Below are 26402 nucleotides of genomic sequence, written 5' to 3'. Positions count from 1 at the left end.
CCATGTGGCAAGTCCTATCATGAAGAGGTGCTGAGCTCCTCAAAGGGTGTCAGGTAAGGGAAAACCACAACATTCACCACACCCTGAAGCCTCCTTTCCTCAACTCCTAGCAGCTTGTTTTAGGCTAGCAGAGGCAAGGACATAGGAGAAGGCCGTTAGCCATTGATGGCGAAAGGCATGAACAGAAGATTTATAATGGTGCACCATTCGACCAGTGACTGCATTTCCATCATGTCCTATTTGTAAATCAGCAACTTGGCTGGCAGACAAAAGAGGCAAAAGATACCATACCAATTAGAACTGTCAAAACTGTAGCTATTGCACCATGAAAACATTGAGACATAGTGCTTCTGAAAGGAATGGAATAAGTCACAAAACCTCAGGCAGTCAATGGGCATGCTTCATTTCACCTTCCCTTTTAATGTAGGCATTGCACAACATTTCCAAAATACAAGAGATTCTAGGTGATGCAGCTAGATGCTTATAAAAACTCGTTCTGCATTTCAAGATGTTTCAGTATTAAACACTGAACAGTGTTAAGGAACAGAGCATCAGCTTCGCCAAAACTAGAGTCGAGGTGCATTTAGTTTAACAATAAGGTTTAGTACACAAATTGGTAAAAGGTTATTTTCTCTTTTCCAGCTGTTTTTACAATACAAATATAGAAAAGCTTACATTGTACCCCTGCCCCCAAACTCCATGTTCAGCAGAAGCAGTGAAAATAAGTATTCTGAGTTATAGCTCTATAAACCTGCATCAGAAGCACACTTTACCCCTTGTGGGACATTTCCTAATTTATTCTGAAAATGATACCTTTTCTGTTGGAGTAATGAAGTAGATTGCCTTCAAGTTTGGAACTGGCTCACGGTTCTTGTGTAGGTCTTCAACAACTGTGAACAGAGAAGTTCAGAGTACAGATCGCCGTTTGAGAAAAATCAAATATAACATTTGCGTCATGAGCAGATTTACAATTGTGTGCCGACACAAATCTTGCAAAAAGACATGCCAGGTTGTTCCACCTGAATCTCTATTACTATTTACTATTACTAATTACTATTATCTAGTTAGTACTAATGAGGAGTTGACAGGAGGAGATGACAGGATTGGCACACTCCCATGGTACAATATCTTCTAGATACTTATTGTGGAAGCTCACACATGAAAAATGGTCATTTGGAAGAAGAGCCCAATGATTATCTGTGCCCTAATGGTCATACCCCAGCAAGCTTCACCACCATCAGGGGAGTGAGGGAGGAGGCCTGGAACAAATTATTATGCAGCTGCAATATTAACTGCACATATAAAGTTAAAACAAAAAGGTTCCAAAGAAAATTTTGTGTTTGTATTCTCATAGGGACAGCGTAAACACAACATAAGCTCGGAACAGTGGAACAATTTATTTCATTCAGATGTTGAATGTAAAATATAAAATACAGGCCAACTCATCATGCAAGCTATAAGATCATTTGAAGGGATAAAATGGACATCCACTGCATATCTTAAGTGGGTAAAAACATTTAGAGAACAATTTGATTTCCTTCACGTTTGTGATTAAAAGAATTTTAATTTTATTTTTATTTGTAACCACTGACATCAACCACACAACTGCTTGGGAAAAGCAATAGTCACAAAACTGGGAGAAAAAGGCAGAAGGACATTTATATAGTAAAAAAAAATTCTTTCGAGTTATCAACAGTCACAGATTGCAACTCTTTCGAGTACAATCACAGTTCTTGGTTTCCGGGAGTGGGACATGAACCCACAACCCTCTGATTCAAAGGCGAGGGTGCTATGAACTGAGCCACAGCTGACACCGACATTTATATAGTATCAGAAACATTTCAAAGCAATTTGTATACCATTAATTACTATGATGAGCAGTGCCTTGCTGTGCACAAATGTTGCAGCCATTTTGCTGTTTGTGGGGCTTTACTGTGCAATGAGATAAATGACTAATTAATCTATTCTCATTGATGTTGATTGAGGAAGGAAGATTGGCCAACAGACTGGAAAAACTTTCTGCTCTTCTTTGAATATTGTCACTACTGAAATAGGCGGATTGTGCTGAAATCCCATCTGAAGGACAGCATCTCTGACAATGCAGCACTCCCTCAGTATAGCACAAGAGGGCCAGCTTGGATTATGTTTTAAAAACGTGATTTATTAAACTCAAACAGACATACTTCTAGGATAAAACAGATTATTACATCAACTGCAAGTTGGTCCAAAATATGTCACTTGCAAATAACACAAATCAGAATCACTAGTAGGATAAAAACAGCACCAAAATGCTTCAACATGTATCTATGCAGATCTGATTTAGTTAGCAATATAGCATTGTCTTTGCATGGCTACTCTAATTCGCCTTTCACTTATTTCAATCGTTTTAAATTTAGGGCAGTTTTGTAAAGAAAGATTGGTGCTGACAGATTAAGATCTTCCATATGGGTACATGGATCACTGCATAATGTTAGAAAAATAACATCCTTACTTCAGGCCCCAGTCTTCCTGATCTACAAAACAAAGTTGATCTACTTTGACAATGGGTCTCAATTATTTTATGTATGAGCTTGGACCTTCTATTTAATTTAAATGTTTAAATGTAAATCCTTAACATTGTTTTTAATTAAATATCCTACTGAAAATTCAAGTCATTTTCCCCCTCCCACTGCCATGGTAAAGAAATGCTAATTTTCAAACCATAACTTTGAAGGATTATTAAACTGCTAATTCAGTTCACCCTTTCTTGTCATCAGCACAGGAAGAATGAGAAGTGCTTCAGGAGTAAGGACAGTTAGTGCAGCTGTGAGAGCAACCAAATATAGAGGTAGAATAGTTCTTTTAACTTTCACTTCCTACGTAAAATGAGTGAATTGAAGAACTAAACATAGAGGATCAACTAAAAGATTGAAATAAAAACAGAAGCAATACTCAGCAGACATGGCAGCATCTACAGAGAGAGAAAAACAGAGTTAATGTTTCAGGTCTTTGGCCTTTCATCAGAACTGGAAAAAATTAGAGATGTAACCATTTTTTAGCATGTACAGGGGCAGGAAAAGGTTGGGAGAGCAAAGGGAAGAACAAAAGGGAAGGACTGAGATAGGATGGAAGGCAGAAGAGAGTAAATGACAAAAGGGGTAATACTGCAAGGCAAAAGGCAATGGTAACGAGACAAGTAAAGAAATAACAGCAAAATCATTGGCAACAGCTGTCATCCAGAAGAAAGGGACGGGGGTTATTCTGCGAGACTGCTGAGCTCCATGTTGAGTCTGGAAGACTGTAATGTGCCTAGATAGAAATTACAAATTGGTAAAATATAAATAAAACCAGGAACAGAGGAAGGGAAGAAACAAATCTTAAAAGAGCTGTGTCCCTTTTAGGAGTTGTGTAATAGGTGAGTTTACAAAAAAAAGAGGCAACTAAAATAAAGAAAATACAAGATTATCCAGTAGTCATAAAATAATAGGTGTTCTTAAAGCAAGTACATACCACTGATCCCTTCAGCCATAAGATTAGACATCTTGCAACAAGAGGAAAGAAGTTTTGTGGTATAATGGTCCAAAATAAGTATCTGCAAGTGAAAAGTGACATCCTAACTATCTTGCATGTAAAGTTTACTGAACTTTTAGTTGATTAACAGTTGAAATAGCAAGCTAAACTCTTTGGAAATACTCTGTGATCGCTAACATTTCACGATTATAAAGTACAATTGCAGTGTTAATAATCCCATTTCTGAATTGCTTATAAAATATGAATCTTTAACATATCACTCACATGAAATAAGGTATAAATGACCAGAACAAAAGTAAAATACTGCAGATGCTGCCAATCTGAAATTGAGAATGCTGGAAATACACAGGTCAGGCAGCATCTGTGGAGAGAGAAATATGCATATTTAATGAGCGGAACTGCGCAAGATCGTGCCTGGTCAGCCATCCCGCCCCCACACCCCCAGCCCCCCTCAGCAGAAATCACTCCTACTTCCATGCCTGTCACCGAACTTAAAATCTAGAACAGAACATTCTGGTCAATCTCTCTTTGTCTACCCTGTGAAACCCCTTCATAATCTTGATATCACCTCTGATCCCACCACCTTCCTCCCACCCCCATAATACAGGAGGGCAGGTGGGTGCCAAAATAAGCAACCCACCTGTCATATTCAAATGAATAGTCAAGGATTAATTAGGCTCATTATCAAGTCAATTGACCCTGATAATACGCTGCCTACGCCATAAAACATTGGACACAGGCAGCAGGGTGGGAGCAGGAATCCCAATTTTTCACCTCAAGTTGTTAGATGACGGGAAGGAAGCAGAGCTTCACTCTTTGGGGCGGCCCTTTGCCAATCACAAATCGCCTTCCGTCCTTCCTATCCACTACCACCCCCCCTTAAACCCACCCCCTCCCCACTGCCCCTCTCCCTAACCCACCCAAACCCTCTCAGCCCAAGACCCCATACTTACCTGCTCTGGGGAACCAAGGCCTTAGGGTCCTTTCTTCACCAGCAGTCCCGGTAGCGGCCACTGATGGCTTCCTGGTGCTACTGGGACTCATGGAGCTGCCGGCCAATCAGATTAGCTGGCAGCTCCAGAGGGCGGGACTTCCACCCCAATGAGGGACAAAGTCACACTCAGCCCTCATTAATCAGCCCTGCAGCACTTTGTGGCTGCGGGTCGGGGCAATGTGAAGGGGGTTGGCTCCATGCTGATGTAGTTTCCGGGTGCCATCCACCCGACACCCTTCATATTACTCAGCCCTCTGTTTCTCTTCTCTCCCCTCAGCTGCTGCCTGTTCTGCTGATTATTTCCAGCATTTTCTGTTTCTACACTATGAATATCAGTGCATTTTGAATGGAGAATAACAGGGGATCTAAAGGAAGACAGTTTAAGGCCACCAGTGGTAAGAAATAGCCTCATCCGTAGTGTGCCAATCAACAGGTAAGAAACGTCTCACCAAGGTTTCAAGAACATTGCATTAATGGGCCCTTTTCAAACTGAATTATCTACAGTCAGCCTTATTTATCCCCCAATTCATTAAATCAAACATCTCACATTCCATTTACTGACAGATGCTTTTCATTATAAAATGTCCTGGGTAATTCAAAAACCTTGCAATCCAAATCAGAACTAAATTAGCTGAATGCAAATGGCAAATCCCCATTATTCTCTCTGCTCACTAAACTAAATTAGCTGTGTTTTAGTCTGATTTTCTGCCCATTAACACATTCTTTTGATCCTGCTGTCTCTGCACTTTCCTGCCCTGATTGTGTAATAATAAGCTCAATGCTTTTCCATGCATCTGGTTCATTTTTGTTATGAACCCTATTACAATCCCGTTAAGGACAGTTAATATTTAAAAATAAATCCTAACACTTCATTTTAACCAATAGAACTAAGCCACAAGACAATTTTTTTTTAAAAACAAAAGAAACTTTACTGTACACAGAACAAATTTTAAAACATCAAATAAGTGCAAGTCAGCACTATAGCTTTAAAACTACATAGGTTATTCACTGGGGTTTACATTTTACGTCCCCCAAGAATTCTCTTAAGGCACACCAATCCTAAAGTTATTTTTTTCCGTAGCGACCACCCATGAGTGCTCCAGCTATTCTCAGAGGTAAATCTTACCATCTGTGACTGTGGATGCCTCAGTCCCTTGTTTTGATTACTTTTCAATACTTCCAAGCTAATCTGCTTGCTGCTTTCTTTGGCACAAGACTCGTGTGAAGGACCACTATAGGTTCTTCTACTTGTTTCAAACCAGACAAACTTCCAGCTTCTATTCCCTCACAAAACTCAAACTAAAGTTGAGCCCCACCTGTCTTCCACATAATGAACGATGGTGAAGTTAGTTTTTTTTACTCTGCTTGCTGCACACACCTAGCTAACTATTATTTACTTTGACATTTTCTCTCAGTGAGCTGCAAACTGTACACACCAGTTTCAAGCTGCAACTCTCTCCGCAAACACCCAGGTAAATTGAAACCAGAGAATCTCCCTAAATTCCACCCCATCTCCATGACTGTGTAACCTGGTCTGGGATGTCCTCAAACTGACCTTTTGGGTAATTATCCCTCATTTACAATTTATTCTTTGCTCTGAAGAAGTAAACAAGTTTTACCAACTTTCAGGGTTCACAGAATACTTCTGAAACAAATTAGCTCTACCTTCCAAAACAAAAACATCTCTCTGGATTACCCTAGTTTGCAAGGATTGCAGACATCACCTCTCCAGTTCCTTAGCTAAATAAGCCCACCTGCTGTTTTATAGCTGTTAACCTCTTAAGTCAACATGGCCCCATTGTTGCTTTAATTGCATTTATCCTATTTCTATAGTTAGGTCTTTAATTCCCAAAACTAAAAGCTATATTCTAAAACACACTAGCCACAAATATTCACAACAACCTTGAGAACAGTAGCGAGTTTAGGGAAAATAATCCAGATCTGTCACCCAATACATTTTCCATAACTTTTAGCAATGTCTTTCAATGTTTATGTACAACAAGCAACATCCAAGCCTAACATTAGCCATCTCACTAACAATGTTAAATTTATGGACAGTCAAAATAACCAAGGATCAAGACAGTTCAGCACAAAAGGTACTTTCACTGAACTGCTAGAAGAAGTGTTAGAAACTATTCAGATTTGATAAGAAGCATTAGAGACAATTCAATTTGATTGCAGTTCAAGCTTCTTATCCAGGTTTAAGCAGTTACCAAGAAAAACCTTAGAATTTCATAGTACCTTTCATTTTGAAACATCCCAAAGTTGTTCACACAATGATTTACTTTTTACAGGGCAATAATCATTGTTAGTCAGGTAACTAGGCCATGATACAATCAAATTATAAAGTTTAAACTACTGCAGGTTATATGCAGCTACAATCTATTAGATCTGTTAATCTGCCAACAACTATTTGCTAGCATTTTGGTGTGTGTGGGTCTACTTGTTTTAAAAAAAAGTATGCTGAATTTAAGTTCTTTTCCATTTCTTCATACAATATTTTCATTTGGTATAAAATTAATCCAGATATTTGCAATCTGTAGCAAACTTGAGCATTCCAAATATATTTGGATAAACCGAGACTGATTGTGTACACTACTGAGGTCGATTAAATCGGTGATGATTCCTACAGTTTCACAGATGACTAGTTCCTCCTTCAATATCACATTTGATAAGGGTATCAACAGAGCCTTTCGATGTGCTGTTGGCACACACAGTGGATGGTAAAAGTGTACTGCAGATGTCTCAGTTAATTCAAAATATATAATGTCTTGCATTCATTACTTTTTTTTTAAAAACAGTACAAGGCTTCCTGCAAGAACAAAGTTTCCAAACTTTTGTTTTATCTCTGTCTTAACTCGTTTTAACCACACATCTTCCACCTCCAAAAAGGGAGAAACAGGCAGCCTGTTCTCCACTGCTGCTCTCAACTAGTCATCTGAGCTGTGTACAAGGTGGTCTACTGGAAATAATTTTCCCTTCCTCATTCAGAACAACAGATACTTTAGATGCAGCAGAGCGAGTAAATGGAATCCAAATTCCATCAGTCAGCCATGGTGCATGGCTGGCATACCAGAATCAGCAGATATCAATTGTTTAACTCCTCAATGACTTTTTCTTTAAAAAGTGCTAAATTATTCAAATATGTTAAGACATTAAATCAATTATAATATTTAGTAATCAAGTACTTGCCAGACCTTCCATTCTCCTTCTTTCATACAGTCATCTATCACAAGTTTCTTGATCTCTATAAAGAAAAAAAAATGCAGCTGAAACTTTCTTCATCAAATAGAAACTTAATTCACTAGCCGACGATAGATGGTCCTCTGGTGCATTTTCAATACCATCTCATTTGAGCACAGATTTATAAAATAATATTTTCTGGAATCATAGTCTGGTCTTCATCTCTATAAGATCATTTTAACCCAAGTCTATCAGTTGCCACCAAATAGTGCAATGCTCAATATATGGCTAATCACACCTGGAGGGACTAGTTCCCATGCGGTTCAAACGGTTATTTTGGATAACTTCATTAATCTGGCCTTATGATCACATTGACTACCTAGCGAAAAATTTCAGGTCTACAAAAATGCAAAAAAATTCTCAATTTATCATAAAGTTTGCCTAATTTATCTATAGTGCAGAAGAGCTTCTGCTGTCTCAAGGGGCTAAAATCCCAACCGTTGAAAATAATAACTTGAGATTAAACAATGTGAGTGTTAAACAGGAGGAAACTCAGTGTAACAGATAACATGAAAACCATTTATGAGGAAGTTAGAGCTAGTAACAAAGTGATATGCAATATTCTACATTTACCTTATGCAAACATGAGGCGAGAGTTGGCACTCGCCCTTATATACAACTGATAAAGTTTGGTTATAAGACAGTAGAAATTTCATAATTCTTAATTACAATTAATCATGGAAATAAGATTCAACATCATATTTTACATCATAACATAATTGCCATGAATCCCAGTATTTAGAGTGGCCGTACTAGGTTCTGAATTGTCTTTTAACATCTATTCTGCATTTTCTCCTTTCTGAAATATGTACAGTTGCTGAGTTAAAATTTCTCAATAATATAAAGACTTCCTATGAACTATATCAAATTTATATTAGGGCAGCCTAATTTATTTAAAATAAACTCCATTTAGGGGTTTCTCAATCTGACAGACACTGAACATGGAGTCGGACTGAGAAAAGTAATTTCTAATCACTACTGTATGACCATAAATCATCATTTTATTTCGCTGATGTAATTCACAAACACACACCAGTTTCAAGTAAAACTCCACAACAGACTGAAAAACATTCAAAACACAACGACTCTTTTAAGAGCCACCCACAGTCTCCCTGAAAAGGCTATATCACCTCAATTTTTAATTTGTCGTGTTTCTAATTTGAAAAATTTCGAACGATGCGTTTTGTGTGAGAAAACAGCCCATTTTCTTACCTGTATAATTTACTTCGCAGGTGAGACACAGATGTTTTCACAGGTATATGATTAATTGTTTGACTTGTGCACTACCATATTACAAGAAGGATATGGTCACTCCAGAGAGGGTACAGTGGGGATTTATGAACATGTTGCCAAGACAGAAAAATTTTAAGATTGGATAGGCTGGGGCTGTTTTCTTTGGAGTAGAGAGGACAGAGAGGTTTAATTGAAGTGTGTAAAATGGAGGGGCCTAGATTTAACAGAAAGAAAGGACCTATCTTAGCAGAGGTCAATAGCCAGGGAGCATACAGTTAGAGTAATTGACAAAATAATTAGAGGGGAGTTTAGATTATTTATTTTTCACCCGGAGGGTAATGGGGATCTGGAACCCACTGCCTGAAAGGGTGATAGAAGCAGAGACCCTCATCGCATTCAAAAAGTACTTTGATATGCACTTGAAGGGCTGAGTAGCCTATTCCTGTTCCTATGTCCTGCTTTACTATATCCAGTAAAGCTGTTCATAGAGTCATTATGGCACAGAAGGAGACCATTCAACCCATCAAGCCCATGGTGGACAATGGTCATTAACCTTACATCTTTTGGAAAAAAAGTTTGGAGAATTAGAAGTGATAAGTGTAGACTCAGATTATATGACTAGGGTTTTTTAAATTATGAAGATCAGTTTTTATGAGATATTCAAAGTGTATATTGATAGCAAGTCTGGAAAGCATGTCTACATAATAGATTGGCAAAACATCACACTGAATGTCAAGGAGTGTTATTTTCTCAGGGGGTTGTTATCCCATGGAATAGAAAGTATTAACTACAGTGTGTTTCAATCTTATAGACAAATGGACTTGATAAACCCATGAGGAAGGCCAACATTGTTTTATGAGGAAAGGTTGGAGAGGTTGGGCCTATATCCATTGGAGTTTAGAAGAACGAGAGGTGACCTTATTGAAACATACAAGACCCTGAGAGGGCTTGACAGGGTAGATGCTGAGAGGATGTTTCCCCTTGTGGGAGAGGCTAGGACTAGGATTACAGTTTAAAAATAAGGGGTCTCCCATTTAAAACAGAGACAAGGACATTTTTTTTTCAGAGGATAGTTAGTCTGTGGAATTCTCTTCCCCAGAGAGCAGTAGAGGCAGGGTCATTGAATATTTTAAGGCTAAATTGGACAGATTCTTGATTGACAAGGGAGTCAAAGGTTATTGAGGGGTAATCAGGAAGGTAGAGTTGAGGGCTACAATCAGATCAGCCATGATCTTGTCAAATGCCGGAGCATGCCTGAGGGGCCGAATGGCCTACTCTTGCTCCTAATTCGTATATTTGTATTAGGGCATGTCAGGATGTGAGGCTAGGTTAGGTTCAGCCAGACATGCATTTTCTGGAATGTGCTCAACTGTTTTGTGGAACCGTGGAGCAATTTGTCAGGCCTTTCCTGAACCTGACCACACACTGGAGCTAGTGTAACCTGCGTTTTAAGGTGTTGCACATGATTGCTGACTGATGTCTGGCAGTTCCTTCTTTCAGTGCATTTCAAAAGGAGATCAGCTGTTATCCCCAGAGTGCAATTTTCAATTATTATCATTCCATTTTTCCAAAACCTGTGCTCAACTGCATTACATACGACTTCACATTCTACACAACAAAGCTAAATCTCCTTTTGGTATTTTTAAAAATGTTAACTTAATTTTATCTTTGTTTATAAAATGCCACAACAATTCCTTGTTAATTAATTAACTGGACACACTTAAAAGGAAAAGGGACACATGATATAGTAGTTACATTTTCTGATCTAAATTTGTAGCATCTATTATTATACCGATACCTCAACCTTTTAATATCATTTACACAACTGAGTTGAGTCTCTACAGATAAATGATATATTGCATCTCTTAAGACAGAATCAAGTGGTCAGAATTGATTTACTGTTGAAGTCACTTTAAGAGCTCACTGTACACGGATGCATTTAGCTTCCAATGTTAGTAGAAATATTTATGTAACAAAGCTATACTGAACAGAGCAATGGATGTTACATGGTACAATTGATCAAAATCATTTAAGAAATACTCAGATGTTAAATACAATATTGCATTACACAAACATTATTGCAATAACTTGTGAACAATATATACCTAACAGTTAAAGTGCCTGCAAAGATGGAAACAGTGCCTCGTAAAAATGTTCAATACATATCCTAGCATTTTAACACTGGAGCCATACAGGATCTTTCTAGATTAATCCACATGGCGTTAAGAAGTGGTTGACTGCATTAGATACCGTGAAGGCTATGGATCCTGACAATATGCTAGCTGCAGTGCTACAATCTGCCCGCCAGAACTAGATATTCCTTGGCCAAGCCCTGAGTTCAGTTGCAACACTGGCATCAACCTGACAATGTGGAAGATTGCCCAGGTATGTCCTGTCCGCAAAAATCAGGATAAATATCTGATTACTATTCACAGTGTCTTCCCAATTATTAACAGAATAATGGAAGATCACAGCCATGAAATAACACCTATTCATCAATAACCTGCTCCCCAATGCTCAGTTCATATTCTGTCGGAACCAGTTGGTTCTAGACATCACCATAACTCCATCCAGTCACAAACGCAAGAGCTGAATTCCAGAAGAAAGATGAAAGATGCTATCCTTAACATCAAAGCGGCTTTTGACTCATTATGGCACCAAGCAGCCCTGGCAACACTGAAGTCAATACCGATTGGAGTCACTGCTGACTCAAAGGAAGATGGTATATAGAGGTCGTTAGAGGACAATCAGTACAGGCCCAGGGGATCACTGCAAGAGTTCATCAAGGCAGCCCTGTTACCTCAACCACCTTTGGCTGCTTCACAAATAACTTGCCCTCCATTTATAAGGTCAATGTGAGGCTGCTCACTGATGATTCTACAGTGCTCAGTTCCACTTGCAACTACTTTAGTAATGCAACCATGTCAGATTTGGATAACATCCATAAGACACATAACTATTATGCAACTCAAGTGCAAAGTAATGACCATCTGCCACCATATCCCTTTGATCTTCAGGAGCATCACCATTGACAAATCTCTCACATCAACATCCTCAAGGTCACCACCACCAGAAACATAACTGAAGCAGGCGTGCCATGGCTATAACAGCAGGATGCTCTGCAATAGGTTCCTCCAAGTCTGACCGCTCAAATTCTCTCCAGCATCTGCAATACTCAAGTCAGGAGTGTGACTGCAAATTGAATGCTTGTCTGGATGGTGCAACAGCATCAATACACAAGGAGCTCAACTCTATCCGGAACACAACAGCCCACTTCAGTGACATCCCACCATTGAATTCAATGTACACACCCCACTGCCACTAGTACATTAGCTACATTTGTACCATAAAACAAGGTGCACCGCAACAACTCACCAGATTACTTTACCAACACCTCCCAGCCCTGCAACCTGACCAAGAGGAGCAAAATCATGGGAATACCATCACCTTTGAATGGTATTCCAAATTACACGCCCTGATTTGAGCATACACCTCTGCGCCTTTGTCACTGGTCATAACCTAATACTGTTGTGGGACTACATTCACCACAAGCACTGCTCAAAGATCTATCTTCCCCAGGGAATTAAATATGGGCAATAAACAAGGCTTTTGCCAGCATTGTATGCATCCTGAGAGGTTTTTTTCCAGTGAACTAGGCCCATGAGAAATATAGATGATTGATTTTATTTTTGTTTCTTAAAACAGTAAGAAAAAGGAAGTCATATGGCCCCTCAAGCCTGTTCCACCATCCAGTAAGATCACGGCCAATCTTTGACCTCAACCGCACTTTTCCCATCCAGTCCTTCGATTTCCTCAGAGTCCATAACGCTTATCAATTTAGCTTTGAAAATGCTCAAATGACAGAACATCCACAGCCTTATAGGGTGGAAAATTCCAAAAGATTCACAACCCCCCCAGGTGAAGAAATTTCTCAGCCCAGTCCTAAATGGCCAACCCCGTTATTCCACCTTACGTCCCTGCTTTCAGAGCCAGGCCAAACAACCTCTCATTATTTCCTTTCCTGTCAATTTTCTCCCTTGATCTAATCCTCTCAAGAGCATAATTTCACTGTCACCTCAGCCAAACTAATTACTGTGTAGGAAAAGCCTAGACAGTAAAGTGTCTTCATGTTATTCAACATTGGGAGGAGGGCATCACAAGCAAGCCTGGTGCTGGCTGGGCCTAACTGGGTGTTGACTTCCACTCCAAGTTAACAAAGCAGAAAGTGCCCAGTCCCTAATTCAAGGGGTGGGGGTGGGGGGGGGTCAGTCAGTCCCACCGGCCAATTCAGCAACAGGCCCACAGCCCCGGGTGAGCCTTGACCAAACTTTCTGATTAGTTTGGGGAAAGTGAGGGACGGTCGCTCCAGCTTTGCGGGGGGTTGTGTCTAACACACACCGGGCAGAGTGCAGCAGGACAGGGGCTGTCACTCTGCAGAGCTCAGCAACACCCGCCAGCTTTCACTCAGCTTCTGGATTTTCCAACTTGTAGGTTTAAAAACCCCCACACACACAATAATGGTGCCTAAACCCACAACCATTAAAACAGTGACGATGTAGCGGAAGATTGTGCAGAAACTTCTTTGATGTGTTGGCCCTTTATCCCCCCCCCCGCCCTGTTAAAGTGACCTTTCTATAGCCTCAGCCACAGGGGGGGAACTTGTTTTCCGATCTCCCCCATTGCAGCCTCGGGCCGGCCGACAGGGAGTGACCGGGAACTGGGCTCTCGGACCGGGGCTGCCTCCGCCAACCTCTTACCCCCGACCGGCCACTTCCGCGTTAGTCAGCGGGCTCCGGGCGGAGGGGGGTGGGGGGTGAGGGGGAGACGGGTTATAAGCCCCCCCCCGGGGGATCTGCAGCCGCTCCCCCCCCCCCCCCGCCCCTGTAACTCACTCTGCCAGACTGTCCTCTTCAGGCTGTGCTCCGCAGTTGCCATCTTCCCTCCCCCGGGCGAGCTCTCCAGTGACGCGGATTATCAGAGCGAATCGCAAAGTTCAATCCGGCAGCTCCAGCCTTTGGGGAATAACAGCAGCAACAGGCAAATCCCAAACTCGGGAACTTTATAAACACTGGGACCCACTGGCAACAGGCAAATCCCAAACTCAGGAACTTTATAAACACTGGGACCCACTGGCAACAGGCAAATCCCAAACTCAGGAACTTTATAAACACTGGGACCCACTGGCAACAGGCAAATCCCAAACTCGGGAACTTTATAAACACTGGGATCCACTGGCAACAGGCAAATCCCAAACTCGGGAACTTTATAAACACTGGGACCCACTGGCAACAGGCAAATCCCAAACCAGGAACTTTATAGACACTTGGACCCACTGGCAACAGGCAAATCCCAAACCAGGAACTTTATAAACACTTGGACCCACTGGCAACAGGCAAATCCCAAACTCAGGAACTTTATAAACACTCGGACCCACTGGCAACAGGAAAATCCCAAACCAGGAACTTTATAAACACTTGGACCCACTGCCAACAGGCAAATCCCAAACCAGGAACTTTATAAACACTTGGACCCACTGGCAACAGGCAAATCCCAAACTCAGGAACTTTATAAACATTTGGACCCACTGGCAACAGGCAAATCCCAAACTCAGGAACTTTATAAACACTGGGACCCACTGGCAACAGGCAAATCCCAAACTCAGGAACTTTATAAACACTTGGACCCACTGGCAACAGGCAAATCCCAAACCAGGAACTTTATAAACACTTGGACCCACTGGCAACAGGCAAATCCCAAACCAGGAACTTTATAAACACTTGGACCCACTGGCAACAGGCAAATCCCAAACCAGGAACTTTATAAACACTTGGACCCACTGGCAACAGGCAAATTCCAAACTCAGGACTTTATAGACACTTGGACCCACTGGCAACAGGCAAATCCCAAACCAGGAACTTTATAAACACTTGGACCCACTGGCAACAGGCAAATTCCAAACCAGGAACTTTATAAACACTTGGACCCACTGGCAACAGGCAAATCCCAAACCAGGAACTTTATAAACACTCGGACCCACTGGCAACAGGCAAATCCCAAACCAGGAACTTTATAAACACTTGGACCCACTGGCAACAGGCAAATCCCAAACCAGGAACTTTATAAACACTTGGACCCACTGGCAACAGGCAAATACCAAACTCAGGAACTTTACAGACACTTGGACCCACTGGCAACAGGCAAATCCCAAACCAGGAACTTTATAAACACTTGGACCCACTGGCAACAGGCAAATCCCAAACCAGGAACTTTATAAACACTTGGACCCACTGGCAACAGGCAAATCCCAAACCAGGAACTTTATAGACACTTGGACCCACTGGCAACAGGCAAATCCCAAACCAGGAACTTTATAAACACTTGGACCCACTGGCAACAGGCAAATCCCAAACCAGGAACTTTATAAACACTTGGACCCACTGGCAACAGGCAAATCCCAAACCAGGAACTTTATAAACACTTGGACCCACTGGCAACAGGCAAATCCCAAACCAGGAACTTTATAGACACTTGGACCCACTGGCAACAGGCAAATTCCAAACCAGGAACTTTATAAACACTTGGACCCACTGGCAACAGGCAAATCCCAAACCAGGAACTTTATAAACACTTGGACCCACTGGCAACAGGCAAATCCCAAACCAGGAACTTTATAAACACTTGGACCCACTGGCAACAGGCAAATCCCAAACCAGGAACTTTATAGACACTTGGACCCACTGGCAACAGGCAAATCCCAAACCAGGAACTTTATAGACACTTGGACCCACTGGCAACAGGCAAATCCCAAACCAGGAACTTTATAGACACTTGGACCCACTGGCAACAGGCAAATTCCAAACTCAGGACTTTATAGACACTTGGACCCACTGGCAACAGGCAAATCCCAAACCATGAACTTTATAAACACTTGGACCCACTGGCAACAGGCAAATTCCAAACTCAGGAACTTTATAGACACTTGGACCCACTGGCAACAGGCAAATCCCAAACCAGGAACTTTATAAACACTTGGACCCACTAGCAACAGGCAAATTCCAAACTCAGGAACTTTATAGACACTTGGACCCACTGGCAACAGGCAAATTCCAAACTCAGGACTTTATAGACACTTGGACCCACTGGCAACAGGCAAATCCCAAACCAGGAACTTTATAAACACTTGGACCCACTGGCAACAGGCAAATTCCAAACTCAGGAACTTTATAGACACTTGGACCCACTGGCAACAGGCAAATCCCAAACCAGGAACTTTATAAACACTTGGACCCACTGGCAACAGGCAAATCCCAAACCAGGAACTTTATAAACATTTGGACCCACTGGCAACAGGCAAATTCCAAACTCAGGAACTTTATAGACACTTGGACCCACTGGCAACAGGCAAATTCCAAACTCAGGACTTTGCAGCTGGACCCAATGCAAAGAGGCAAACTCCAGTCTCGGACCTTTGCAGACAATGAAGCCAGTGCGAACAACAAACCAGAAACCTTCAGGGAATCACACTGGATCCACAGACACTGCAACAAACCAGAAACCTTTAGGGAATCATACTGGATCCACAGACACTGCAACAAACCAGAAACCTTCAGGGAATCACACTGGATCCACAGACACTGCAACAAACCAGAAACCTTCAGGGTCACTGAACTAAATAGTTTTGAAAAACAAAGAAAATAAAAGGAGAATGGGGATTTCAGTGTTTTATCCTCCGCTGAAGACCAGAATATTTTATTTTGCAATTTCCATGCCAAATATTCTGCAGATTCTTCAAGCACGCTCTAGTTTAATTTCTGCAAGAAATGTACCTGAACTATTACTTCACAACTTAGCCCTTTAAGAGATTTTTACCACCATTAGAACCAAAGAAGAGTTACGGCACAGAAAGAGGCCATTCAGCCCATGGTGTCTGCACCAGCCAAAGAAAAAATAAAAAAAACTAGCTGCCATTTCTAATCCCACTTTCCAGTACCCGGTCCGTAGCCTTGCAGGTTACAGCACTTCAGGTGCAGATCCAGGTACCTTTTAAATGAGTTGCGGGTTTCTGCCTCCACCAACAAACCAGGCAGTGAATTCCAGACACCCACCACCCTCTGGGTGAAAAAGTTTTTCCTCATGTCCCCTCAAATCCTTCTACCAATCACCTTAAATCTGTGCCCCCTGATAATTGATCTCTCCACAAGGGGAGACAGGGCATCCTTATCAACTCCATCTAGGCCCCTCACAATCTTGTACACCTCAATCAGGTCACCCCTCAGCCTCCCCAGTTCCAAGGAAAACAACCCCAGCCTATCCAATCTTTCCTCATAGCTGCGATTTTCAAGCCCTGGCGACATGCTTGTAAATATCCTGTGTACTCACTCCAGAGCTAATATGTTCTTCCTATAATGTGGCAACCTGAACTATACACACAATTCCAGCTGTGGCCTAACCAGCATTTTATATAATTCCATCATTACATCCCTGCTTTTGTATCCTATATCTCTTCCAATAAAGGAAAGCATTCCACATGCTTTCTTTACCACCTTGTCCGCCTGTCCTGCCACCTTCAGGGGCCTGTGGACATGCACTCCAAGGTCTCTCACTTCCTCTAATCCTCCCAATATCCTCCTGTTCATTGTGTATTCCCTAGCTTTATCCTTGGACTTTATTTTCTGCGTTTTTTTTTCCCCCATTTTCTTTCCTTCCTGAAGACGGGTTCCAGTTCCATGAGCATCAGGAGCCCTCTGCTAACCTTGCCCAAGTTGTTATTTTTCATATGTAAGTCTGGACAATGAGTGCTGGTGAATTATTTGCCACAGAGGGGAAGTGATGGCATAGTGGTATTATCACTGGACCAGAAGCCCAGGGTAATGCTTTGGGGACTTGGGTTGAATCCCACCATGGCAGATAGTGGAATTTGAATTCAATAAAAATCTGGAATTAAAAAGTCTAACGATGACTGTGAAACCATTGCCGATGGTCATAAAAACCCTTTTGGTTCACTAATGCCCCAGGAAATCTGCCATCCTCACCTGGTCTAGCCTACATGTGACTCCAGACCCACAACAATGTGGTTGATTCCCCTGAACAAAGAGGAATTGGGGAAGGGCAATAAATGCTAGCTGAGCCAGCGATGCTCACATCCCATGAATGTACAGTGCCCTCATCTATATCCTGATCCATAACCTCCTCGTGAAAGATCAGAAGAAATCTCGGTTAGATACATGAACACCACTTGGAGGAAGCACTGAGGGTGGCACAGAATGTACTCTAGGTAGAGGACTTCACTATCCATCACCAAGAGTGGCTCGGTAGCACTACTAATAATCAAGCTGGCGAAGTCCTAAAGGACGTAGCTGCAGGTGGTGAGGGGAAAATCTACATGACCTCGTCCTCACCAATCTACCTGTTGCAGATGCATCTGTCCATGACAGTATTGGTAGGAGTGACCACTGCAAAGTCTATCTTCACATTGAGGATACCCTCAATTTTGTCATGTGGTATTACCACGGTGCTAGATGGGATTGATTTCAAACAGATTTAGCAACTCAAAACTGGACATCCATGAGGTGCTGTGGGCCATCAGCAGCAGCAGAATTGTATTCAACCACAATCCATAGCCTCAACCCCCACCACCAAGACACAGTGTATGTACCTTTTTACAAGATGCACTACAGCAACTTACCAAGTTCCTTCGGCAGCACATTCCAAACCTGTGACCCCTATCACCTAGAAGGACAAGGGCAGCAGATGTATGCGAATACCACCACCATCAAATAACACACCATCCTTACTCTGAACTATATCACTTTTCCTTCAATGTCACTAGGTCAAAATCCTGGAACTCCCTCCCTAACAGCACTGTGGGTGTTCCTACAAGACATGGACTGCAGCGGTTCAAGAAGGTGGGTCACAACCACCTTCTCAAGGGCAATTATTGATCAGCAATCAATTCGTTGGCCTAGCCGGCAAAGCCCACATCCCATGAACAAATAAATTTTTAAAAAGCCAATCGAGAGAAGCCCCACAGAAATTCTCAACACTAATGTCCACACTTTGCATTCCACCTTTCTGTCTGCCGGGGGGCGGGGTCACTGAATAACGATCAGGAATGGGGAAACCAGGCTGATTTTCCCTCTCCCCAGCTCAGGGAGAGATATTCAAGCCATTCGTAACACTCTGATCACTGACCCAAAGCAAATCCAGCTTCAGCACAAATTGTTTTGTTTTCCTCTCTTTAACTCAGGATCACATTCTGTTTTGTGTCCATGTTTTCAAGTCAAACATATGACTGCCCAGAGCAGTGGGACAGATGTCAATAACAAATCATTAAGCACCACCTCAGGTCAGCACAACAATTAAAAATATGAATAAAGCACTGGGATTTATTTCTAGGGGTATAGAATTAAAAAATAATGAAATTATGTTAAAATTGTTTAGGACCCATACTTAGAGTACAGTGCAAATTGTTCCAGTCTCCATATTATAAGCACTGTATGGAGAACATGCAAATAGGTTATAGAAGGATGGTTCCAAAACAAAAGGATTACAGCTATCAGGAAAGACTGAGCAGATTTTCTAGTAAAGAGAAGGCTTAGAGGAGGCCTGGTTAAAACCTTTAAAATTGTGAACGGGTTGTTTGTACATGTGGAGATAATCTCTCCACTTGTGGGAGAAGCCAAAACTCACGAAGCAGAAACTTCTTCATTCAGAGAATGGTTCGAATGTGGAGCTTGCCACTACAGCAAGTTGTTGAGGCAGATAACTTAGGTGCTTTCATAAGGAAATGAGGGAAAAGATAATAGAAAGATAGACTGAAAGATTGAGATAATGTAAATGGAATAGGAGAAGACTCATGTGGATTACAAACACTGGAACAGGCTAATTGGGGTGAATGGCCTGTTTCTGTGCTGCACATTCTATACAATTCTATGTCAGAATGGTAGAAATAAAGTAATATTGCCCCTTTGTTTTAAATCAAATATCTTGTTTTATTCTGGATAATGTCAAAAACGTGATATAATATGGGGTGCAAATAAGGTGCCACCCTTATCCATCCAAAAACAATTATTTTAAAGTCCAAATAGTTGTCCCATGAAACACATTTGGAACCACTAAATGTAGCACTTCGCAGATGATTAGTTCAACATTACATCAGATATTAGGTTGAAAATAATCATAGGTGAGCACCACTGAAGTGGAAGGCTTGTTGTACCACAGTTATACCACTGGAGAAACTCAACAAAGTGTACCTCTATGGCCTCTCCTTCCCTCATCTCCTTGATGTCTTCCAATATTACAGCAGCCCCCCCAAACACTCTGTTCCTCTGACATTTTTGCATCCTCCTTCTTTAGCCCATGATTGGTGTCCATCCCTTCATTTATACAGATCCCACTCTCTGAAATTCCTGTCCTAAACCTTGCCAACTCTCCCCCTCTCTGCTCTGCTCCTTTCAGCCAATTTCAAAAATACACCTCTTTAACAAAGCTTTTCGTTATCCCTCCTAATCTCACACTTTGTGAAGCTTTGGGATTAAAGGTGTTTCGTTTATTCGTTCCAAGGAGAAGAAAAGCAAATTAAATGATAAAAACGTAGCATTCCTTTTCCAAAAAAATGAAAAGAAAAGCAAATTCTTGAAGATTTGTAAGTACTAATACTGCTTTTTTAAAAAAGTTAGAAATCAGATATGGTCAGACTATTTGCAAATTCAATATCCCTGAGTCACTTCCCTTCCTTTGTCACAGATTAACATTAAATTACATTTTTTTTCTTTTCGAAACAGTTATCATCCACTCTAATCTTTCTAAAAATTAGACTCTTAGTGCTGTTACAGTAAAAACAAAAGATTTTCGCGTGGTATATTTATCAGTAGTGACTTGATGCCAAAATTCTTGCTGCGCACCTGCATCTAAAAGGGCCCTAATCTTTTTAATAAAGATTAATATATTAAACCCTGTCCTGGGGCTATTTTGAAGATAATTGAATGGAGAACAATGAAACCTATGCAAGTAAAGGCTTTTCAAAATAATCAAATGGGCCTTGAAGATGATTTGCTCCACCCTGAGGAATGGTGAAAGAAATTCTTCAGGGGCCAATAGATTTTTTTTTAAAAAACTATTCAATGAAAATAGATTACTACCATGTAATAGAAATGTTGTCTGTATAATTATGCTTTATCAGAGAGATTGAAACTAGCAACTATTTCTACACAGGAAAATTGGAACAGGAGTAGGCCATTCAGCCCTGAGCCTGTTCCATTATTCAATTAGATCGTAGATGAACAGTGCTTCAACTCCATTTAGCACCTTACATTCATATCCCTTGATGCTTTTATCTAGCAAAAGTCTACTGATATCAGTCTTGAAAATTACAATTTAGCCAGTTTTTTGAGTAAGAGAGTTCCAGATTTTCACTGTGCTTTGTGTGAAAAAGTGCTTCTCGTCACCCCTTTGAATCCCTTTATCAACTTCAACTGGATCACCTGTCAGTCTTCTGAGCTTAAGAAAATCCAAACCAAGTTTATAAGACCATAAGAAATAGGAGCAGGAATAGATTATGTGGCCCCCTTGAGCCCACTCCCCCATTCAAATAGATCATGATGGAACTTTTCATTTATTTATTTACTCAGTCAGTCAGTGAGGCCACCTATCCGTATAATTTAACTATTTAAACCATGGTATAATTCTGCAGTATATTCCACTAAGGCTGATATATGCTTCCCGAGGTTCAGTGCCCAAAACTAATGCACTGTTCCAAATGAGATCTGACCAAGGTTCCATAGAACTAAAACACTACTTCTTCACTTTTCTATTCCAACCCATTTAAGTTAAAAGCCACCATTCCATTAGCATTTTTTTAAATTGTTTTAGTACTCTGGATTTTAGTGATTTGTGTCCTTAGACATCCATATCCCTTTGCTCCTCCAAGGTGCCTAGAAAATATTCTGAATTGTCTTACTTGGATCCAAAGTGGATGACCTCATACTTCCCCACATTGAACTCCATCTACAATAGTTGTGCCCACTCTCTTAGTCCATTTCTATTTATGAAATACATAGCCATCTTTTTACTCAGACATTTTAATTTATTTGGCTTATCAGTTAAGTAATTTGTGAGAGAACAGTTCGGAAGCCAGTGGAATTATTTAGATACAGCTCCTATAATCTAAATTTCTGGTAAGAACTTACCACATAAGATAAACTTTGCTGACACTGCATTAAGTCTCAAAGATAAAAGCAAAAAACTGCAGATGCTGGAAATCCAAAATAAAAACAAAGATACCTGGAAAAACTCAGCAGGTCTGGCAGCATCTGCGGAGAGGAACACAGTTAACGTTTTGAGTCCGCATGACTCTTCAACAGAACTAAGTAAAAATAGAAAAGAGGTGAAATATAGACTGGTTTAAGGGGGGTGGGTGGGACAGGTAGAGCTGGATAGAAGGCCAGTGATAGGTGGAGTTAGCCAAAAGATGTCATAGACAAAAGGACAAAAAGGTGTTGAAGGTGGTGATATTATCTAAGGAATGTGCTAATTAAGGGTATTAAGTCTCATTGTTCTCTGTGTTTTCTTTGGTAAAGCTTAACTGAACTGACCTGTCAATATTTGATTTACAGCTGGGTCCCAGCCACATGCTACCTATCAGTGCTTAATAACATGAGAACAGCAGAAATAGGAGCAGGAGAAGGCCTTACAGCCTCTCGAACCTGCTGCACCATACAATAAAAAAATGCTGAACTTTTATATCACTTCCACTTTCCTGTCCGAATCTCATAACCCAAATCATCCTCAATCTTGAACTAACAAACAAGCACCCACAACCCTCTGGGGTAAAGAATTCCAAAGATTCATGAACATCCGAGTGAAGAAATTTCTCCTCATCTCAATACTAAATGGTTGACCCCTTATCCTGAGACTGTGACCCTAGGCTCTCCATGCAGGAGCGACAACTGTCAGTATCTCCCCTGTCAAATGCTCTAAGTTTTAAATATTTTAATGAGATCACCTCTCATTCTTCTACACTCGAGGATTCAGGCTCATTCTACTCAATATTTCTTCACAGGTCAGCAATCTTGTCCCAGAAATCAATCTAGTGAATCTTTATTGCAATGCTTCTAAGTCACGTATATCCTCCCTGAGGTGAGGTGTGCAAAACTGCACATAGTAGTCCAAGTGTGGACTCACCAAAGCCCTATATAATTGCAACAAGACTTTCTTGTTCTTATACTGTAAACCCCTTGCAATAAGGGCTAACATACCATTTGCCTTTTTAATTGATTTCTGTACCTGCGTGTTAACTTTCAATAATTCATGTACAAGGACTAGCAAATCTCTCTGAATCCCAACATTTAGTAATCTTCACCTTTTTAAAAATATTAGATTTTTCTATTCGTATTTAGGAGCCCAATATTGTGCCAGCACTAGGTATGCTCACTGTGACATATTCTAATTGCTTGTTTAGGAAATTTTGGACTAAGTTAGCAGCACTGATGTAGGTACACAAGACCACCAAATTTATGGCATGCATCACCATTCTCACCATTGCAGGAGATTCTGGGACATGGCCTGGAATACAAAGAGGTGGAATTTGTACTTCAGTTGTTTAGAGCCTTGATAAAACTCCATCTAGGGTATTGCATTCAGCCATAGATACTGCACCTCAGCACTGATTTTACCTAAGATAAAAGCAAAATACTGCAGATGCTGGAAATCTGAAACAAAAAACAGAAAATGCTGGAAAAACTCAGCAGGTCTAACAGCATCTGTGGAGAGAAAAACTGAATTAAAGTTTCGAGTCCGTACGACTCTTCTTCAGAGCCAATTTTACCTATACAGGTGTTAGAGGAATCATACTGCAGTTTCACCAAAATAAAACCTAGGAGGTTAAAGGGACAAATTATGAGGACAGACTGCGCAAATTTGTCTGTGTTCCTTTCAGTTTCGAAGGTTTGGAATGATTGAACTGAGGAATTTAAGATGATAAAAGCATTTGATGGGATAAATATAGAAAACTACTTTTTTTCTGATGGGGAATTTAGATCAAAAGGATATAACCTTAAAAGAAGAGCAAGGCCATTCAGGAAATCAGGAAGTACTTCTTTCTCACAAAGGGTATTAGTAAGTGGAACCCTCACCCCCAAAAGACTGTGGTCAGCTGAAGCTTTCAAGGCTGAGATCAATTGATTTTTGTTGGGTAAAGATATTAAGGGATATTAGTCAAAGGTGAGTAAATGGGGTTGAGATCAGTCATGTTCTAGTGGAATGGAGGAATAGATTTGAGGGGCTGAATTGCCTATTCCTGTTCGAGCTGCTGTTGATTCATGTGTAGTTAATAATAGACTAACAATAGAGACAAGGCTTTAAAGTATTTTTTGGTTAATTTAACTACATAATATTTTCAAACTAACGTATTTTCCCACTGTGACTGAACCAATATCAATAGACTGGAATAAAAACAGAAAATGCTGGAAAAACTCAGCACGTCAGGCAGCGTCTGTGGAGGGAGAAACAGAGTCACCGTTTCAAGACAAATGTGACTCTCTTTTGGTACCCAAAGTTATACTGGACTTGAAACGTGAACTCTGTTTCTACTTCCACTGATGCTGCCCAACCTGCTGAGCTTTTCCTGACTTTTTGTTTTTATCTGGGACCTCCAGCATCCACAGTATTTTGCTTTTATTTCAGTAGACTGGAGGTTGTTTATCTGCTGCCATTTTAGTGAGATGGACCATTTGACTGCAGTTGGGAAGCAGTCCAAATGTGTACCAATTGTTAGCCATTGGGGGTTCACTATGGGTATGACCATGATATATGGATACAGAGTAAAGTTCAATGTTGTACTGGCTGGGGTATGATTCATTGGAAACCCAATGGCACATGGATTAAGGCTGATCATTTCCATCTCTGGCTGTGCAGTTCTAATGCTGAAGTGATGAGGTGGGGTGGTGAGGGTGAGGGGAACCACTGGCAAAGCAAAAAGAAGAGGGGGGGTGGGAAGGGATGTGGGAAGTAAGAATGGAGCTAGAGATGAAAGCGAGGGAGGTGAGAAACAAAAGTGAAGGGGGAGAGAAGCAACATAATGAAAGGGAGAGAGATGAAATTGGTGGAGATCCAAGGTGAAGAGCTCGAGATGAAATGGAAGCAGGGATGTACGGAAGTGGAGAAAGGGAGAACAGAATTAGAGAGGTGATAATGAGGAGGGAAAGAAATAAAATGGGTGGAGCGAGATCAACTAAAGGTGGAGGAGGAAAGCATGCAAAGTAGAAGTGGAGGAGAGCAAGAGAAACATTATTGCACTAACACTATCCTTAACTAGAGAGGCACTGAAGACGCAGAAGGCATTTTTTTTGGTGCAGCTCAGCACTCAAAGGTTGTTAGCTGCTCAATCAGTAAATTTATTGCCAAGAATGACAATTGGCTTGAGTGTGCCTTGAGGAAAAGGTGGCCTTAAACAGATATGACTCCAACCAAACCAGCTGTGCCCAGTCCCTGTGAAGGTTGTCGGATTGAAATCAGGTAAATAGCTTGCGAACACAGTACAAACACGGGCCTGCAATCTCTCATTGGACAGGGTGGAATAAAAGAGGCGGTGTCTGAGACCAGGATTTATAGGCATTTCCAGCTGTAAGTGAGCTCCACAGAAAGTGACATCTCGAATCTGTTGATCTTCAGTGAAACCGCACGCCGCCTTTGCACCAACCTGCTTACAGTCTGCTGGTGGAGAAATCTATCAAACAATGGCCATCAGAGGATTGACTTATGTGCTGTTAGCCTGCATTGCGAACGTGAGTTATAACAAGTGCGTATCAAAAAGATACGTTTCAAGTTTCGACTAATGTAGTTACTTTGCCAAATGTCGAATTCCTAGTCTCTGACAATACTTTCGTAGTTATGTGATCAAATTTAATTAACTCCGCTATTAATAGTTATATATATACATATATACACATATATAAATACCTTTAAACGTTTTAAATATAAATGCCTTAACGTTAATGCACTTGAATGCCTGAAACACTCGAGTATTCACAGAAGAACCTGTTCGGCAGTGAGGAAACGGTGCTGAACCTTAGAACACTGGTTCTTTCAAAAGCTGTCAGCGTCTCCCAGCCTTGCGCTCTGAATCAACAGAGAGATTCAAAAAGGAAATGGGAAACAGAAATGTGATATTTATACCCTGCACTCAAACCGGTGACAAGGTGAAAACTTGTGCCTTCCTGCTGTCCCAGTTTTACACAGTCGCTGATCTATCCGGGAAATTGCAGGAATAAAATTGATTATTAGAAAAAAAGAAAACAATATTCTTTGACCCGCCTGGCATTGATCCTACCCTTACTACTTGTTACTAGTTTAGACATCCCCTGGTGTGTAAGTGAAAAGTGAAATTAACATGTAATGAACCCAGTGCCTTTATTTTATTCAAACG

At 41.0% G+C, this 26402-nt stretch overlaps 1 protein-coding gene across 3 annotated transcripts in view; it reads right to left on the bottom strand.

The window, feature by feature from the left end:
* The window catches only part of stxbp3 (syntaxin binding protein 3), a 53735-nt gene extending 39758 nt beyond the window's left edge, over positions 1-13977 (bottom strand). For 2 of the 3 annotated variants that reach the window (XM_078561705.1, XM_078561707.1), the window contains exons 1-4: positions 13873-13977; positions 7702-7751; positions 3490-3571; positions 814-890 (exon numbers count right to left, since the gene is read on the bottom strand). In XM_078561705.1, coding sequence (XP_078417831.1) covers positions 814-890; positions 3490-3571; positions 7702-7751; positions 13873-13915 — 252 coding nt within the window. In that variant the 5' untranslated portion in view covers positions 13916-13977. Of the gene's footprint in view, positions 1-813; positions 891-3489; positions 3572-7696; positions 7752-13872 lie in introns of all 3 variants that reach the window. The other variant, XM_078561708.1, reaches the window with a different exon arrangement.
* Between the last annotated feature and the right edge of the window lie 12425 nt (positions 13978-26402).

Source organism: Cetorhinus maximus, chromosome 17, assembly GCF_964194155.1.
Source record: "Cetorhinus maximus chromosome 17, sCetMax3.hap1.1, whole genome shotgun sequence".
In the NCBI taxonomy this organism is placed as follows: Eukaryota; Metazoa; Chordata; class Chondrichthyes; order Lamniformes; family Cetorhinidae; genus Cetorhinus; species Cetorhinus maximus.
This window is presented reverse-complemented; position numbering and strand designations above follow the sequence as displayed.